The sequence below is a fragment of the Eleutherodactylus coqui genome, chromosome 11 (assembly GCF_035609145.1).
Source record: "Eleutherodactylus coqui strain aEleCoq1 chromosome 11, aEleCoq1.hap1, whole genome shotgun sequence".
In the NCBI taxonomy this organism is placed as follows: domain Eukaryota; kingdom Metazoa; phylum Chordata; class Amphibia; order Anura; family Eleutherodactylidae; genus Eleutherodactylus; species Eleutherodactylus coqui.
The window spans coordinates 82,853,081-82,873,219 of NC_089847.1; the positions used below are offsets into that span (position 1 = coordinate 82,853,081).

Genomic DNA, 20,139 nt, shown 5'->3' on the forward strand with positions numbered 1-20,139 from the left:
CAGCCATGTGTGCCAGGGTACCTGTACGCAACACATGGCTGTCCGCACTAGGAAGATCACTTTCAGGATCCTCCTCCTCCTCCTCAGGCCATACACGCTGAAAGGATGACAGGCAAGCAGCATGGGTACCGTCAGCAGTGGGCCAAGCTGTCTCTTCCCCCTCCTCCTCATCCTCCTCATGCTCCTCCTCCTCCTCCTGAACGCGCTGAGATATAGACAGGAGGGTGCTCTGACTATCCAGCGACATACTGTCTTCCCCCGGCTCTGTTTCCGAGCGCAAAGCGGCTGCCTTTATGGTTTGCAGGGAACTTCTCAAGATGCATAGCAGAGGAATGGTGACGCTAATGATTGCAGCATCGCCGCTCACCACCTGGGTAGACTGCTCAAAGTTTCGAAGGACCTGGCAGATGTCTGCCAACCAGGCCCACTCTTCTGAAAATAATTGAGGAGGCTGACTCCCACTGCGCCGCCCATGTTGGAGTTGGTATTCCACTATAGCTCTACGCTGCTCATAGAGCCTGGCCAACATGTGGAGCGTAGAGTTCCACCGTGTGGGCACGTCGCACAGCAGTCGGTGCACTGGCAGATTAAACCGATGTTGCAGTGTCCGCAGGGTGGCAGCGTCCGTGTGGGACTTGCGGAAATGTGCGCAGAGCCGGCGCACCTTTACGAGCAGGTCTGACAAGCGTGGGTAGCTTTTCAGAAAGCGCTGAACCACCAAATTAAAGACGTGGGCCAGGCATGGCACGTGCGTGAGGCTGCCGAGCTGCAGAGCCGCCACCAGGTTACGGCCGTTGTCACACACGACCATGCCCGGTTGGAGGCTCAGCGGTGCAAGCCAACGGTCGGTCTGCTCTGTCAGACCCTGCAGCAGTTCGTGGGCCGTGTGCCTCCTATCTCCTAAGCTGAGTAGTTTCAGCACGGCCTGCTGACGCTTGCCCACCGCTGTGCTGCCACGCCGCGCGACACCGACTGCTGGCGACGTCCTGCTGCTGCTGACACATCTAGATTGCGAGACAGAGGTTGAGGAGGAGGAGGAGGGTGCTTTAGTGGAGGAAGCATACACCGCCGAACATACCACCACCGAGCTGGGGCCCGCAATTCTGGGGGTGAGTAGGACGTGAGCGGTCCCAGGCTCTGACTCTGTCCCAGCCTCCACTAAATTCACCCAATGTGCCGTCAGGGAGATGTAGTGGCCCTGCCCGCCTGTGCTTGTCCACGTGTCCGTAGTTAAGTGGACCTTGCCACTAACCGCATTGGTGAGGGCGCGTACAATGTTGCGGGAGACGTGGTCGTGCAGGGCTGGGACGGCACATCGGGAAAAGTAGTGGCGACTGGGAACTGAGTAGCGCGGGGCCGCCGCCGCCATCATAGCTTTGAAAGCCTCCGTTTCCACAACCCTATACGGCAGCATCTCAAGGCTGATAAATTTGGCTATGTGGACGGTTAACGATTGAGCGTGCGGGTGCGTGGCGGCGTACTTGCGCTTGCGCTCCAACACTTGCGCTAGCGACGGCTGGACTGTGCGGTGCGAGACATTGGTGGATGGGGCCGAGGACAGCGGAGGTGAGGGTGTGGGTGCAGGCCAGGAGACGGTAGTGCCTGTGTCCTGAGAGGGGGGTTGGATCTCAGTGGCAGGTTGGGGCACAGGGGGAGAGGCTGCGGTGCAAACCGGAGGCGGTGAACGGCCTTCGTCCCTCCTTGTGGGGTGCTTGGCCATCATATGTCTGCGCATGCTGGTGGTGGTGAGGCTGTTGGTGGTGGCTCCCCGGCTGATCTTGGCGCGACAAAGGTTGCACACCACTGTTCGTCGGTCGTCAGGCGTCTCTGTGAAAAACTGCCAGACCTTAGAGCACCTCGGCCTCTGCAGGGTGGCATGGCTCGAGGGTGCGCTTTGGGAAACAGTTGGTGGATTATTCGGTCTGGCCCTGCCTCCACCCCTGGCCACCGCACTGCCTCTTGCAACCTGCCCTGCTGCTGCCCTTGCCTGCCCCTCTGAAGACCTGTCCTGAGTAGGCGTTGCACACCAGGTGGGGTCAGTCACCTCATCGTCCTGCTGCTCTTCCTCCGAATCCTCTGTGCGCTCCTCCCTCGGACTTACTGCCCTTACTACTACCTCACTGCAAGACAACTGTGTCTCATCGTCATCGTCCTCCTCACCCACTGAAAGGTCTTGAGACAGTTGCCGGAAGTCCCCAGCCTCATCCCCCGGACCCCGGGAACTTTCCAATAGTTGTGCATCAGTGACGATAAACTCCTCTGGTGGGAGAGGAACCACTGCTGCCCAATCTGAGCAGGGGCCCGAGAACAGTTCCTGGGAGTCTTCCCGCTCCTGAGCATGTGTCATTGTAGTGGAGTGAGGAGGCTGGGAGGAAGGAGGAGCAGCAGACAGAGGATTCGGATTTGCAGCACTGGACGGCGCAGAACTCTGGGTGGATGATAGCTTGCTCGAAGCACTTTCTGCCATCCACGACAGGACCTGCTCACACTGCTCATTTTCTAATAAAGGTCTCCCGCGTGGACCCATTAATTGGGCGATGAATGTGGGGACGCCAGAAACGTGCCTCTCTCCTAATCGCGCAGCAGTCGGCTGCGACACACCTGGATCAGGAGCTCGGCCTGTTCCCACACCCTCACTTGGGCCTACGCGTCCACGTCCTCTAGGCCTACCCCTACCCCTCAGCATGCTGTATTACCAGTGATTTCCAAGCCAGGAAAGAAATTGGCACAAGCCTGCAGCCAAAATAGAATTTTTTCCCTTGTTTTTCAAAGGACAAGCCACACTGTGTGTATTCAATGAATACTACTAAGTTTAATAACTGTGTTGTGGCCCTGCAAATGTGTCAGAGAACTGCAGTGATGCAAAGTTATTCGCTACAGCAGATCAGGCATTTCCCATGCAGGAAAAAAATTGGCGCAAGCCTGCAGCCAAAATAGAATTTTTTCCCTTGTTTTTCAAAGGACAAGCCACACTGCGTGTATTCAATGAATACTACTAAGTTTAATAACTGTGTTGTGGCCCTGCAAATGTGTCACAGAACTGCAGTGATGCAAAGTTATTCGCTACAGCAGATCAGGGATTTCCCATGCAGGAAAAAAATTGGCGCAAGCCTGCAGTAAAACGTAGCTGGCTGCGTCTGATTTTTTTTAACGTTCTGCACGCAGCACACACGTACCCAGAGCCCTGAGGACTGTCAGAGGCAGGCGAAATAGAATTTTTTCCCTTGTTTTTCAAAGGAAAAGCCACACTGCGTCTATTCAATGAATAATGTATGTCTTCTGGCCCTGCCTACACAATTCTATCCCTGTAGTATTAATGCCGGGTGCAATGGTCTGCACAGCCGGCTTTGAGAAAAAAAAATAAAATATGCAACACTGCTAACAGCAGCCTGGACAGTACTGCACACGGATAGATGTGGCCCTAGAAAGGACCGTTGGGGTTCTTGAAGCCTACACTCACTGCTAACACTCTCCCTGCCTAACCACCACTTCTGTCCCTATTGCAGGGCGCAATGCTCTGCAGATCCAATTTTGAAAAAAAAAAAAATACAGTGCTAACACAGTACTGCACACTATTAGATGTGGCCCTGAGAAGGACCGTTGGGGTTCTTGAAGCCTACACTAACTCCTAACGCTCTCCCTACAGCAGCTCCAGCACGATAGCACTTTCCCTCAGCTAACTCACAAGGCATCTGAGCCGAGCCGCGGGAGGGGCCGATTTTTATACTCGGGTGACATCAGATCTCCCCAGCCACTCACAGCAGGGGGGTGGTATAGGGCTTGAACGTCACAGGGGGAAGTTGTAATGCCTTCCCTGTCTTTCAATTGGCCAGAAAAGCGCGCTAACGTCTCAGAGAGGAAACTGAAAGTAACCAAAATATCGCGTGGTACTCGTTACGAGTACCGAGCATCCCGAACACGCTAATATTCGCCCGAGTATCAAGCTCGGACGAGTACGTTCGCTCATCTCTAGCTAACACTTATCAAGATGAACAAAGCCTGGATTTCCCCAGACTTCTCTTCTCCACCAGCGGACAGCAGCGATGCCTAAGCAATAGGTAGGCTGCACCCGCGGATGGAAGCATCGTTCTGTATCCCCATCAAAAATGTGGACCTTTTCGCTTCATCAATCTGTGTATAATATTCCTCCTCCTCCTCCTCCTCCTCCTCCTCCTCCTCCTGAAACCTCACATAATCACGCGGAACGGGCAATTTTTCTTAGGCCCACAAGGCTCAGTCATATAATTTTTCTAAACAATTTTTATACGTTTCAATGCTCATTAAAGCGTTGAAACTTTCACCTCCACCAATTTTTATTTTAACTGGGCTGCCTCCTGGCCTAGTTACCAATTAAGCCACATTAACCAAAGCGATTAATGGGTTTCACCTGCCCTCTTGGTTGGGCATGGGCAATTTTTCAGAGGTACATTAGTACTGTTGATACAGCAATGTTTGTGGGCCCTCGCCTAGAGTGTAATCAAATGAATTTTTAGCCCACCTGCATTACAGCTGACGTTACATCCGCTGTGTTGGGCAATGCAATGGGATATTTTTATGTACCGCCGGTGGGTTCCAGGGAGCCACCCATGCTGTGGGTCCACAGGGAGTTGTAAATGCATCTGTTTCCACTTGTAAAGAACCCCAGTCTGACTGGGGTATGCAGTGTGGGCCGAAGCCCACCTGCATTAAACATGACATTACTACCTCAGCTGTGTTGGGCAATGCAATGGGATATATTTATGTACCGCCGGTGGCTTCCTGGCACCCACCCATGCTGTGGGTCCACAGGGAGTTGTAAATGCATCTGTTTCCACTTCTAAAGAACCCCAGTCTGACTGGGGCATGCAGTGTGGGCCGAAGCCCACCTGCATTAAACATGACATTACTACCTCAGCTGTGATGGGCACTGCAATGGGATATTTTTATGTACCGCCGGTGGGTTCCAGGAAGCCACCCATGCTGTAGGTGCACACGGAATTCCCATTGCGGAGTTGTACCTGCCTGTGACTATTTATAAAAAACCGCGGTCTGACTGGGGCGTGCAGACACCTTGACAGAATGAATAGTGTGTGGCACATAGGTTCCCCATTGCTATGCCCACGTGTGCAGCTCCAGATGGAGGTGGCACAGGATTGGATTTCTCACTGCTTCTGTACAGCATTGTGGGCTATCGCCCCGCCCCTTTTAAAGAGGGTCGCTGCCTAGCCGTGCCAACCCTCTGCAGTGTGTGCCTGCTTTTCCTGTGGCAGACGCACTTATAAATAGACATGAGGGTGGCGTGGCATGAGGGCAGCTGAAGGCTGGGCAGGGACAGTTTGGTGTGCGCTGTGGACACTGGGTCGTGGGGGGGGGGAATTGGCAGCATGTAACCCAGGAGAAGTGGCAGCGGAATGTCATGCAGGCAGTGGTTGTGCTTTGTTGGAGGTAGTGTGGTGCTTAGCTAAGGTATGCATTGCTAATGAGGGCTTTTCAGAAGTAAAAATTGTCGGGAGGGGGGGCCCACTCTTGCCGCTATTGTGGCTTAATAGTGGGACCTGGGAACTTGAGATGCAGCCCAACATGTAGCCCCTCGCCTGCCCTATCCGTTTCTGTGTCGTTCCCATCACTTTCTTGAATTGCCCCGATTTTCACAAATGAAAACCTTAGCGAGCATCGGCGATATACAAAAATGCTCGAGTCACCCATTGACTTCAATGGGGTTCGTTACTCGAAACGAACCCTCGAGCATCGCGAAAAATTCGTCTCGAGTAACGAGCACCCAAGCATTTCGGTGCTCGCTCATCTCAAATGATCACTCAAAATTCGTTAAAAAGACCGTTTGAGCAATTATTTTGCATAAACTACTAAATGGCAGTAACAACAATCACAGAAAATGGCCGTTACTTACTGAGTGAGGAGTGCATATAGATGCATCCTCTTACCATGCAGGTAGCTGACTACCAAATGGAGGAGCGACGCAGGACACCGATGGGACAGCCACTAACACTGCCTCTTGATAATGAGGGGGGTGGCTGCTTGGTGTATACTCCCACACATAGTGGATACAGGGTGCCAGACCATTCTGATATATGTAGTTCACCATGCAGACCAGCAACCTATTAATGACGCCATGATAATTCGGCGGGCTGCCCTGCATTTCCATCAGTGAACCACATTGGTACTGCCACCCTGGGCTCCCCCTGGAGTCTTAAAGCCTGGTCTGCATGGTGAACTACACATATCAGAATGGTCTGCCACCCTGTATCCACTATGTGTGGGAGTATACACCAAGCAGCCACCCCCCGCATTATCAAGAGGTAGTGTGAGTGGCTGTCTCATTGGTGTCCTGCACAGGTGTAATTCGCTCCTCCATTTGGTAGTCAGCTACCTGCATGGTGAGAGGATGCATCTATATGCACTCCTCACTCAGTAAGTAACGGCCATTTTCTGTGTTTGTTTTAAATTTTTATTTCCCCTTCGGTGATGCACTAATTGGCACTAATGACCATTAGTAGCTTATTAGCTTCATTCGCTGTATGCAGATAACAGCAGGTGCTCTGTTATCTGCATACAGCTCCATTGTTCTCCAGCTGGACAGCAGCTGAAAACAATGTTATCAGCACTCCCGTGGAGAATCACAGCATTCGGTCCCTGCTATCACGAAAAATGGATTTCGTGCTCCCATAAAATCCATTGTTCGACAAAAAAGCAAACGATGGTAGGATTTACACACAATGATTATCGCTCAAAAGCCATTGTTTGGACGAATGCTGAGCAATAATCGTTGCATGTATATGGGCCTTTACAAAAATATTGAATGTAAAACCTACCATCTTTATTGACACAGTATACTATTTTGGACCCATAAAAAGGATTGCTTATCATTAACATCAGTGTCAAAGATCAATTGTAGACAACCTGTAGATAAGAAAAAGGAAGCCTCAGACTTTTATTGAAATGACACAGAATAGATGAGGATATGAAGTCTAAGTGAAATTTTGTTATTAAGCCCTAACCTATGCAAGGGGGTAAGAGCATTGCTGCAGGTCTTGGGTTCTCAAATAGCTGCCTACAAACAGCCTGTGGTAGGCGAACCAACCAAACAAAGTATGAACAGATAATTATCGACCAGCATAAGTAGGGTGAAACAGGTTGGGGCAGCAACAATGCAGTAACCAACGTCGGGTAGAGAGCTGGGTCAGCAACAAAAATGAGAAAGCGAACAGGAAAAAAGAAACAAGAAAACACGCACCATACAGGTGTACATTAAATAGAGGCTGACAACCAAACAACACTAAGGCACCTTTCACACGGGACGGGAGTGTTTGCGGATGTAGCACAGATGCAGATTTTGTAAATTAGTACAGATTTTATAGCATTTTTAACTCCGGAATGCATTCTGCAGAACATTTTGTGGAATTTCTTGCATTTTTTTTCGTAAACTTTAATTGCAGAAATACATCTCCTGTATGTTAGAAATCCCCAATTACAATTCCATAAGACGTCCTTGATTGCGCAGTAGAAAGCTTTTCAACTGCAGAGTCTAATCTTGTGGTTTTGAAGTAAAGCCGCGCAGTATTTTAACAGATGTGGAGTTCAAGCCCCATAGGAATAACATTGTGACGCAGAAACGTCAGCACAGACTAACTCTGTCCTGTGTGAAGGGTCCCTGGGGCGTTGTTCCCAAGGTGGATTCCTCATCAAATCCATTGCAAAATGCATGTCAAAAAGTATCCAGCCCAAGCCTTTTCCTGATAGAATATACTGTACATAGTCAATATTATATACTGGCATCATGCAATTGATCCAAGGCAAGTAATTGTTTGAATAATTATTCATAGAAATTCAGTAACTTTGGAGAACCCTTAGAATAATCATCCAGTTTGTTTCAGCAGTTTATTATATATATGTAGATATTATATGTAGATACATGTGATATATGCAAATAACCCACATGACCCAAGCATGAGCTTGTAAAATATAGTTGTTCTAAACTCTCAGTAATAATCATTGTTGCTCCTCTACAGCGGCTGTCAATCATCCGATGTGACCAACAGAGCAAACCGACTGATCCCAGGTCTCAAACAATGTCTCAAAATGTGATTTCTGACCCAAATGCTTGGCAGAATCACTCTCTGCGCATCGTTGATCTACAGAGCAAGCTACGCCGTGTACGCCAAGAGCTGTAAGTCATATGTAGAATGATAGATCTTGTGGGCATCTTCTGACACACGTAAAACATGGCGCTACATATGCCAACACTGATGTGAGTGTCTTAAAAAGACTTGTCCGTTTTGGGCAGCATGGTGGCTCAGTGATTAGAAATGCAACACTGTCGTCCTTGCATTCAAATCCAACCAAGGATACAGAGCATCTGCATGACGTTTATATGGGTTTCCTTTGGAGGCTCTGGTATGCAATCTTGTGAGTATCGGGCCATTCCATGTCAAATAATCACAGTTCCCAACCCAACCATCACTGATTGGCTGCAGCAGTGACATGTCTTGGTAGGCAGCAACCAGAAAGGACAGAGTGGTTGTGTAAAGCAATTTTAAGTATTGGGACAACCACTTTAACATTTTTTTTTACTCCTGTTCTCAAAGCTGTCCCAAAATAAAACTTCCACTCAGCAGAAATTGCATTTAGCTGTACTACAGGCTTTATTCCCAAAAAAAGAACATACACTTTTTTCAGATATTCAAAGTCAAAGTTTACATCATGTGACCTTCAAGTGAAAAATGTAATATTTTATTATACAACATTTTTTTTTGAAAAGTGTGCTCCATTTGCTTCAAAATGAGCCCCAGATGAAAGTTTCACCAGAATTAGAAGTAGAGTTTTAATTTTTTTTTTGACCCAGAAAGCATAAATTTCACTTTTTTTCCCTCATGTTTGCAACCCTGCTGTATGAATACTGAGAATCACAGAGGACTAAAACTTTACATCTGTAAGTTACTTTATGCCCTCCTCCATCCTACCAGATTTCATGAAAATCTCAGACTGCCGGGTTGAAAAATTCATTTTTCTGTGAAGATTTGGTATGGAATAACACTATCACAAAAATGTCCCCCTCTTTCTTGACACGTATATTTTGGTAGATAATTGTATTCCCCATGAAATAACAATTCTGGAGTATCTATTGTTATCAGTTTGCCACATGCGGTTCCTCTTTTATTCCTTCTATACATTTCTATATAAATTGACAGCTGGGTGTTACAGATGAGGGTGGTCACAGGTAACAGACTCTATTTAATGCTCAGAATTTTCTTTTTGTGTTTTCTAAGGGAAGAAAAATCGGAGGAATTACTTGACAGTCAGCAACAAGGTCAATTGCTAGAGGTGGAGTTAAGAAAAATGCATCAGCAGGTAGACTACAGAATGTAAACCACTTCATTTTACTCTTGCTGTCCTTTTCAATTCACTCCTCCTAATATTCCTAAACTAATCCTACAACTTAGAAAGGGACCCCCTTTTGGAAGCCCCTCTATTAGCCATAGCAGATATCTATTAACAAAAACAGCTTCCGCTCTAGCTGACTTGGTTTGTTCATGTATAATATGGACACCCATTCATATGAATGGCCAACATGCGATGTTGCATTTTCCCAGAAAAAGGCAATCGTGGATGGTTAATGAAGCCAAACCCGATCTAAACATTCTTGCATTCTGTCTCTTAAATCAATTTGGAAAACCTAATTTCACTGTGAAAGTGCCCCAGAAATATTAGATTAGATAATCTGTTCTATTATTAAAAGATAACTTTTATTATAGGACTTTATTTAAAATACACTAAATCACACCACCAAATGGCCCAGCACACATCAGAAAACTAGACGAACATAAACATACAAACACCCAAAGAACATACAAGACAGGGGATAGGTATATCACCTTATCGTGGTGATCCGCTATACCGATGTTAATTACCGTTCCCTTAATAGATTTACAGGTACGGTTATATTACTATTTATACAGTGGTAATAACGGTATAAATTTTATTTCAGAAGGCTAAGGATGATAGACAAATAATATTTAATCGACGCGTTTCTACGGCCCTGATGTAATAAGTGAGCCGATTCATCAGGATCAAGACAAATAGCCTCTGTCTTTTGTACTCAAATGCCCCAAATGAAGAATGGTTTGTAGGGCTTATAACACTTATATGTGGTTAGTTCGTGATTATTTCTATTGTCCTTCTAGAGGTACAGGTGGTCGACGCCTGCGACCGATAATACCACTGGTTTATACTGTATTTAACATGGTGGTATATTTGCCTGGGCACAGAATTGCCTGAAGTGTTTCTAGTACTTGTGATGGAGTAGTTCAGAGGGTTAAAGAGTATAACTCAATTATATGGGGATATCCCCTCTTTTTGCGATCAGAGGCGATGTTGGCACTTGCATCAAATATGTGGATGATGTGGTATTTGATGCTTATACACACATCTCCAAAGTGTTTATGCCCATTGGCTAAAGATCGCACTGTTTAATATATCAGTGTAAGAGTGCTCTGTTTTTAGGCTAGGAGGACTGATAGTTGTCAGAGCATCCACTTAAGATAGTAGAGCTAAAGCCCTGAGAAATTCAGATGACATATGTCTCAGTTTTGGGCAATCTGTGCTTATCTAGTTGGGAGTCCAGACGTGCATTCACGCCCTAGAGTTGGTAGAAACTATACTTGATTGTAGCCTCCAGCAAGAGCCCTGCACTCCTCAAACACCTCTATGTCTGCACTTCACAGCGTCTTAGCCCATACTGACATCCCTTTCCCATTTGGAAAACCTAAGTTTTGTAATAAATGGTCCGAAAGTTTTGATGTTTTTTATGGAATGTTCATGTTTTGCTCCCAAGGTTCGTGAACTCTCCCAACTGGCTGCACAGTCTCGTGGTTTTCGTGATGAACTCGATGCATTAAGAGAGCGTTCCCGGCGTTCTGAGGGACAAGTAAATGTTCTCACTGAGAAGTTACGCACCATGGACCTGGTCCAGCGAGCTTTACAGGTCTGACTTCTGCACACATATATATAATGTATAACACAGTGGTTCCATCGGCAGATGATGATACTATGTATATAATGTGTGTAGTCAGGAAGCAACTGCTTTAACAAAGCAGTTCACTACAACCTCTAACCTTTGTTGTAGTATGTGACTGCATCTTGCACCTGAATTGTGTATATCAGTTCCAACTGGGTGATCTGCTCACTTGTGTTGAAGAAATAAGTTGCAATTATACTAGTGCCACATGTAGACAAAGCTATATGTTGGTTTGTTCCTCAGCTTTGTGTTCCTAAGCTTAGAAAGTTTCACATATCTTTATCAATCTTGGGTACGCTAAGTTTTTCATGCTTCCAATTTTGTCATGTCTGAAAATTTGCATAATTTTAAAATCTGGATTCTGATTGGCTGCTTCTACATTTCAGTGCTGTGGATAGTGAATATATGTTTTGAGCAATGGCATTGTACCAAAAAGCGCATAAGTCTTTGCACTTGTGGTTACTATTTTAATTCGGGGTTATCTATAAAGTGGTTACTTTTTATCATTAATGGAAAGTGCTGGTTGCCATTTCTGTCTGAGACACTCATGGAGCTAATCAATACTTATAGGCAGAGAATGCACCATGTATATGTACCGCTATGAGACTGATCAGGAAATATATATATATATATATATTTGTATATATATATATTTGTATATGTATATGGTGTACACTATTTTCTGCTGCACTCCTATTAAAAATTCTCTGACACTCTTTTCTACAAATGCCCCTCAATGAAACGGAGCAGATTCACTAATACAGTCTAATACTTTAAAATCCACCAGGTTTATCACGGTGGTTCAAGCTGCATGCTTAATCTGGTCCATCTTTAGACTGTTAGTCTATGTTTATGAGAGGATAGGACCAAAAGGCTTAACTCCAAACAGGTTTGTTGGAATTCCCCTTGACATTTGGGACCCAACATCCTTCGGTCTAGAATTGTCTATATGTTTCAACCAGTTAAACTGATGAAGGGGTTTTGACCCGAAACAGATTTTTCCATGCTTGCTACGCACATTATTTAATAAAGGAAAAGTTTTGCACTGTATCATAATATTTCTTTCATATTTAGAGTGTTGCGCCAAAACCACCAATTCTTTTGGTCCTATCTTCTCGTTCACTCATGTGGTGTGTTATCTGGTAGGCGGCTCCTCTACTTTCCTTAGTACCATCAGAACCCCCACAGTTCTTGCATCGCATTTTACTTATCACAATTATATGGGTTATGCGCCACCTTTTTTCTTTTTCCAAATTCCTAGTCTATGTTTATAGCACCTATTAGTTGTCTTAGTTTCACATTTACAGATTTTATGCCACAATTTCAGTGCATTTTTGTTACCAAAAATTGTATTTGAGTCATGGCTAGTTCATGCAAAGCCCAAAAATTAGTGCCTCCTTTTCAGACTTGGTGAAAAAAGTATCTAAGCATATCTAAAACACATCATAAATGTGGTACAAAGCCTGTAAGACAGTTTTCTGGTGCGATTTGTGCCGGAAATCTGGCGCAATTCAATAGTAACTCTTTTCTATTGTATATATGTATCTTACAATGTATCTACTTATATGTATTTTACTGTTAATGAAAATATATCAGGAAATCCTAAAATATATTAATTTGGAGTCTTTTTACAGGAGGAGAAAGAGTTCTCAAGAAATTTGATAGAAGATAAAGAAGTGTTAGAACATCAACTTTCTGCAGAAAGAGAACGCTCAGAAAGACTGCGAATGTGTGAAAGACAAAAGCAGCTGCTTGAAGAGAAACTGAAGAGAGTTGAAATGGTATAATACGGTCCTAACTGCATCTATCACTCTGAAACCTAGTCAGAATATTCTTATACAGATACAGTTTTAGGCTGGTGTGGAAAAAATGATGCAACATAAGAATTAGAGATGAGCGAGCATGCTCGGTTAAGGCAATTACTCGAGCGAGCATCACTTTTTTTGAGTAACTGCCTGCGCGTCTGCAAAGATTCCGAGAGCGGCGGGGGAGGGGAGAGTGAGAGAGCTCTCTCTCTCACCCCCGCCGCCCCCCGAATCTTTTCGGACGAGCAGGCAGTTACTCGAAAAAAGCGATGCTCGCTCGAGTAATTGCCTTAACCGAGCATGCTCGCTCATCTCTAATAAGAATGCTTTCAAAAATAGAAGTGTTAACAATTGATTTTTGTCAATTAAGAAAATGAACAAAAGAGAAATGTAAATCAAATCAATATTTAGTGTGACTATCCTTCACCTTTACAACAACAACAGTTCTTCTAGGAACACTTGCAGAGAGTATTTAAAGGAACTTCATTGGAAGTTGTTCCAAACATTTTGGAGAACTAAGCACAGATCTTCTGTGGATGTCAGCTTGCTCAAATCTTTCTGTCTCTTCATATAATCCTAGACAGACTCAATGATGATAAGATCAGGGCTCTATAGGGCCGTATCAGCACTTCCAAGACCTCTTTATGTTGTTAATTACATTGATTTTGTATTTGGGGTTGTTGTCTTGCTGCACAGTAAATTTGGAGTGAATGAGACACCTTCTATTTTTGAAAATATTCTTACTTTGCAGCATTTTTCCTCACCTGCCTAGAACTTTTACATTGTACTGTACCTTCATGCCATCTCTTCATTTTTCAAATGGTTTTCCCTGTCTTGTGACACTGGCCTCGGTTACTGCATATCAGTCTTTAATTATGTATTCTTTACAATTACTCTTTATAGAGTACCATTTTTCATTTTTCATTCTCATGTTTGCTCACGTCCCGAAGTCCCTTTAACATGTCAAGTTTCTTGACTTAACCAAATAGACATTTGTAGTGTGTATATTCATATCTACGTGTTTGGAGCTTCTAGTACATCATGTCAAATCTACTTTATGACTGTCTTGTTATGTGTATGATGGGGATAGCTGTTTTTTTTTCAGGAGAGAGACTCGGAGGGCCAAAGAGTGCAGAGTCTTCTGCAGGATAATCTAACTCTTGCTGAAGAGATACGAATGCTACGGGAAGAGACATCTCAAGTTTGGGAGAGAGTTTATGAGACAGATGGTGATACTGTCCCAAAGTGGGAAGTAAGACCTGTGACTGAGAGTGAACAAAGTGGTGAGAGCCAGGATACTGAAGCTGAATGTAAGTATTGGTAGATGTATTAGGAAAACTATATGTTGTGCATTTCTATTGATCCATTATATCCAACAGGGCGAAGAGTGTTTTGTTATAGATTCTCCTTTATCCTCGCTTTCTCTTTGAGACCGCTTAGTCTGCATTGCATGATATATGTACATGTTTGAACCATCATTTTATAATCTCACTTACAGTTTTGGATCTAAGTGCAGAGATGTCTCAAACCCTCCTGCGTCTAGAGAAAGAAAATCAGTGCCTAAGAGAAAGACTACATTTCCTGACTGGAGATAAAATGGGACTTGAGAATACAGGACAGCAAAAAGAGCGAGATGAACAGATCTCAGACAAACTACGTGACTTGTGTGTCCGAGAGGTGAGACTCCTGCATTGGAAAGGAAAATAAAAAGGACAGTTCAAGCTCAACTATTAGGTGCAGGGACTCTCAAAATGGGAGGTGGACTTTGCTGATGAAGAGCCCCCAGTCGTTATTAACGAGTCACTTGGGAAGTTATTTTGATAGAAGTGGTTATATGCTGCATAGACTTTCCTCTGGCTGCACCAATCTCTGGTTTAGCAACATAATTGACTATTTTCAGTGTTATACTGCTTTATGGAACAAATCAAAGATAAACTGAAGGAATTGTTTTTACTTTTGACATGAACTTTGGCAAGAGCTGATGCCCAGGCATCACCACATACTGGCTGTTTAGGGCCCAGTAAAAAAAAAACTTATCTAGACCATGTAAACAACAGCTAAGAGAAATTGAGTAAGGAGAGGGCTACATGGTAACGAGATTGAGTTACTATTGAAATAATCAGATCGGAGTGATCAACCTGATTTTAAAATAATTGTGAATTTGGACCCCCCCCATTAAAATCAATAGCCGTGAGCCTCAGGTTCTCTAATTTGGCCTCCGAAATGTCTCTTGAACAACAGTGGCAGTAGTGGAGGCAGCTAAGTGATTAGCACTACTGCCTTGCAGTGGTGAGGTCCCAGGTTCAGATCCCCATCCTGGTCAAATTCAAACCTAGAACTACAGCAGCACCAAGCCAAAACACCTTTCCTTCTGCTCAAACCAGAGAGCCAGTATTTTCGTGATTTTTGCTAAAAATCTGATCGGGATGATCCAATCTGATTTGCCAGAAATCAGCGTGATTTTATTGCTCAACCAATCACAACGAGCAACACTAGTGACAACCTATGACTTTTATTGGAACTCCATTGAGTTCAATGGCAGTACACAGTCATAGGGCTATAGTCGCTGTGTAGCCCTAGCCTAAAAGTAGCTAACAATGGTTAATGTATATAATTCTATATGATTCAGGAGAAAATTGGCAAATTGCAATATATTTAGTGTAAATGTAGTAATAGATGAGAGATGAAAGGATAATTATAGACTCTCAAGATATTTAATAGTCCTAACTCACCATACATTTCTATGTGCACCATTCTTTCCAGTCTACCCAAAATCTGAGTTTAAATAATAGTCCAAATGATTAGAGCAATGGCCTCCAATTATGTGTTCCAGCTGTTACAAAACTACAACTTTTACAATAGCTGGAGAGCCACAGATTGAAGAACACTGGATTGCAGTTTATAGTAGGGTAAATATGAGATCCAGCATAAAATATTTTTTTTACGGATTGTTCAGTTGCAGACTCGGAGATACAATTATTCCATGCTGTGGAGGGGTGATCAGATAGCATGGGGTATTCTCTTATGAATAAATTGTTGTCATTTTGTAATGTTAATGCTAAAAAATATTTCCTGTATATAAATTTTTACACGGTTTTACTTTACTAGGAGCCAGATGGTGGCAGCTTAATGGATAAGGATCACTTATCTGGAGAAGGGAACAGGAGTGATAAAGAGAGGAAAAAGGCAGAAGGCGATGTTGAAAAGGAACAGCTAAAAAATATAAAGACAGAAACTAATAGTGAAAAGTCATTCAAAACTAGCAAAAGCATCGCTCAATCAAAACTGCACACTGAAAATGATACAGAAAGCAACACAAATCTCGGAGACTCTGATCAGATAATCCAAAGCCAATTAAAAGATATTTCTTCAGAAATTCTACAGTCAACAGGAAGTTGTTCAGATAGTTCTAAGACTCTGAAGTTGGAGAAGGAGCAATTAGAAGTAAGTCATGAAGAGATACAATCCTTAAAAATGCAGCTAGTAATGAGGACTGAAGAGGTACAGTCATTAAAAACTCGACTGGAATCAAGTGCTGGAGAAGTACTGTCCATAAAGACACTGCTAGAGTTGAGTGCTGGAGAAGTCATCTCATTACAGTCTCAACTGGATTTAAAAACTGGGCATGAACAAGCCCTAGAGACACAGCTGGAGTTATGTCATCGAGAAGTTCAGACATTAAAGACACAACTAGAATTGAGCACCAGAGAAGTACAATCTCTGACTACACAAGTGGAGATGAGTACTCAAGATTTACAGTCATTAAAGACACAACTGCGACAAAGTGATGGAGATGTACAGTCAATGAAGGCACAACTGGAAATTGGCACAAACAAGGAACAATCTCTAAATGCACAGCTGGAATTAATGTCTGAGGAGGTAAAGTCACTGAAGGCACAGCTGGATCTGAGTGCTGAAAAGCTACAGTTAATAAAAACACAGCTGGATATGAGTGTTGCAGAGGTACAATCACAGAAGGTTCAACTGGAGATGAGTGCTGGAGAGTCAAGATCCCTAAAGACACAGTTAGAGCTGAATTCCAGAGAGCTCCAAACACTGAAGACACAGCTAGAATTGAGATTTGAAGAGGTCCAATCATTAAAAACACAACAAAAATTAAATGCTGAAGAGGTACAGACCCTGAAAACACGAATAGAATTAAGTACTGCTGAGGTTCACTCCCTGAATGCTAAACTTGAACTGGGTTCTACTGAGATACAATCATTAAAGAGACAGGTACAAGAAAAAGAAAATGAAAACATGGCATTGCAGAAACAGTTTCACGAGAAGGTTGTGGAGTTAAAGTTATTAAAACAACAATTATCTGATATGAGAGACTCACACTTACTTAAGCAGCATCTGCAAGAAAGTTCTGAGGAGATGCAGTTCCTAAAAAAGCAGTTAGCAGCCAGCACAAGAGATATGCAATCCATAAAGATGCATCTCCAAGAAAGAGAGGAGCAATCATTAAAGAAACAGTTTGAAGAAAGCACAAGTGAAGTAGAAATACTAAAAAGACAACTGGATGAGAGAACTGCAGAGGTTCAGACTCTTAAAGCAAACTTAGATAAAAGGGAGGAAGCTGAGCAGCTACGGAAGAAACAACTGGATGAAAAGTTGGGAGAAATACATCTGCTGAGAAAAAACTTAGAAAACAGAGAAGAGTTGGAAAATTTAGTGAAGAGGCAGTTGGAAGAGAAAAAAGGTGAAGTGCAGATGCTAAAGAAAAACTTAGATAAAAGAGAGCAAACAGAGCGCATGCTGAAGAAGCAGCTAGAAGAAAGAAATAATGAGGCAAATCAACTCACAAGGAATGTAGAAAAACTAAATGAATTAATGAAGTTAAAGGAAAGCCAACTGGAAGAGAGAATAGGGGAGATACAGATACTAAAGAGAAGCTTGGAAAAGGAAGATGAACTAGAACATCTATTGAAGAAACAGTTGGAAGAGAAAACTGAGGAGATAAAGGAACTCAGGGAGAACATGGCAAAAGAAGGAGAATTCCAACAGTTTGTTAAAAAACAGCTGGAAGAGAAGACAAGGGAGTTGCAGGAACTCAAGCAGAACTTGGCAAAAAGAGAAGAATTAGATGACTTAGCGAAGAGACAGCTAGAGCAGAGGACATCAGAGGTGCAGGAACTTAAGAGAAACTTGGAAAAAATTGAGGGCATAGAACAGCTAGTAAAGAAACAATTGGAAGAAAGCACTGTCACCATTCAGTTTCTTCAAAAACAGTTGCAAGACATTTGTAGCGATGGACAATTATTGAGACGACAGCTTGAGCAGAGTCAAAGGGAAAAGCTAACCGAGTGCAAGAAACTGGAAGAAAGTTCTCAAAAACTAAAGACCCTAAAGATACAGTTACAAGAAAAAGATACAATGGTGCAGTCATTAAAGATGCAACTCAAGGACATGGAGGAAAAGTGCATTCAGCATCAGCTTCAAGGTGAAGCAAATGAAGCTGATGTAGTGCAGACTCTGACAGCAGAATCAACTTCATTGAAAAATCAACTTCATGAAAGGTCAGACCAAATTGAAAGTCTGACTCGAAAATTACAAAACAGTGCAGAGAAAGAAGAGTTATTACTCAGAAGGATTAAAGAAAGTGAAACAGATATACAAGCCCTGCAAAAACAGCTTGAAGAAAGAGAAGAAGAAATATTATTCCAGAGAAGACAGGTAGATGAGAGTGCTGGGAAGCAGCAGTCCCTAAAGAGAAAATTGGAGGAGAGTGACTGGGAGATGCAACTACTTAAGAGACACTTAGAGGAAAATGAGGGAAGGAGAAAAGTGCAGCAAAGACAACTAGAAGAACATACAAAAGAGAAACAATCATTTCAGAACCTCCTGAAAGACAACGAGGAGGAAATACAGTCTCTGGCAAGACAGCTGAAAGACAAAGAAATAAGTGAAATTTCTATGAGGAGACAAATTAAAGAAAAAGTAGAAAAGATAGAATCACTAGAAAGACAGATTCAAAATAGTATGGAAGAAACAGAAACACAAAAAAGACTTCTAGATGAGAGAACTGGGGAGAATTTTATGCTCAACAGACGCTTAGAAGAAAGAGAGCAACTACTAAAGAGACAGCTGGAGGAAAACAGTGCAGAACTCCAATTCCTAAGGAGACAGCTGCAAGACAGTGTGGAACAAGAAAAGTCATGGAAGATCCAAATGGAAGAAAATAAACGAGAAAGACTGTCTTTGCAGCGACAGTTAGATGACAGAATTTTGCAAGCTACTGAAAAACAAATGCATGACAGTACGGAGATACAAATGCTGAAGAGACAGCTGGATGAAATGGCCAGAGAGAGACAGTGCATGACCAGCTTGATTCATGAAGAAAACAAGCAGTCAGAGACGGGTGAGGTAAAGTCACTGGAAAAACAGATGCAGCAGAAAGATGAACAGACACAATGTCTAATGAAGCAACTTCAAGAAAGCACAGAAATCTCTCAGAAACTACTCCAAGAAAAAGAAGTCGACATACAAACCCTTAAAAGCAAGTTGAAGGAAACCACAGGAAAAGAGCATTCACTAATAAAAGAGCTGGAAGGAAGGGAGATGTCTGAGCAGTCTCTTAAGTGCAAACTTGAGGAGAGCAAAAAGTTGGCAGAGCTTCTTCAAAGACTATTGCAAGAAAGTGCTGAAGATATACGGGCTCTTAAAAGTCAGCTAGAGCAGACTACTGGAGAAAAGACACTGTGCAGGCGAAAAGCCGAAGACATTAAAATACGCAGCAATTTTCAAGAGGCAGAACCTCGGAAAAGGCATTTGGAAGAAAACACTGGAGAAATAGTTTTAGTGAAGAGACTGGTGCAAGAAGAAGGTCAGGAGCCAAAATTAAGCAGACAGCTAGAAGAAAAAACTTTCCCAATTGCACAACCATCAACCATTTCTGAATCTGTCTGTGTTCCATGTGGGTTTGAAATAAAAAATATTGAATCCACTTCTTCATTTCCCAAGAGTTCACCTTCTACGTCTGGATCTAAAGTTAACATTTTATCATCTAGTCAGGTGACCTCCACTACAGATCACAATTCTACATGTGATCCCAATTCTGCTCATACCCCTCTTTCTGCCACAGAATCACCCCTATCATTGCTACTTATAGAACTACATGGTGTACGAAGAGAAAGGTCAGATTTACAAGGACGTCATGACTCCCTTCTCAGGGACCTACAAAGACAGGAGGGAGAGCTGGAAAGGATGCAAAGAGAGCTGAGACGAGGTCGAAATGCCATGAGAGTGCTAAAGCAAGAACATCGTGAGCTACAGGAGAGGTAGGGCAATATCTGGAGAACTGTCACTCAGGGGTTTACT

General features: G+C 43.4%; 1 protein-coding gene across 1 annotated transcript in view; it reads left to right on the forward strand.

Annotated features, from left to right (window-relative positions):
- LOC136582068 (girdin-like) overlaps positions 1-20,139 on the forward strand; it is a 59,245-nt gene that overhangs the window by 28,678 nt on the left and 10,428 nt on the right. The window contains exons 8-14 of the mRNA XM_066582841.1: positions 8,007-8,164; positions 9,264-9,345; positions 10,829-10,978; positions 12,646-12,792; positions 13,922-14,126; positions 14,315-14,493; positions 15,925-20,099. Of these exons, the coding sequence (XP_066438938.1) occupies positions 8,007-8,164; positions 9,264-9,345; positions 10,829-10,978; positions 12,646-12,792; positions 13,922-14,126; positions 14,315-14,493; positions 15,925-20,099 (5,096 nt within the window). The remainder of the gene's footprint in view (positions 1-8,006; positions 8,165-9,263; positions 9,346-10,828; positions 10,979-12,645; positions 12,793-13,921; positions 14,127-14,314; positions 14,494-15,924; positions 20,100-20,139) is intronic.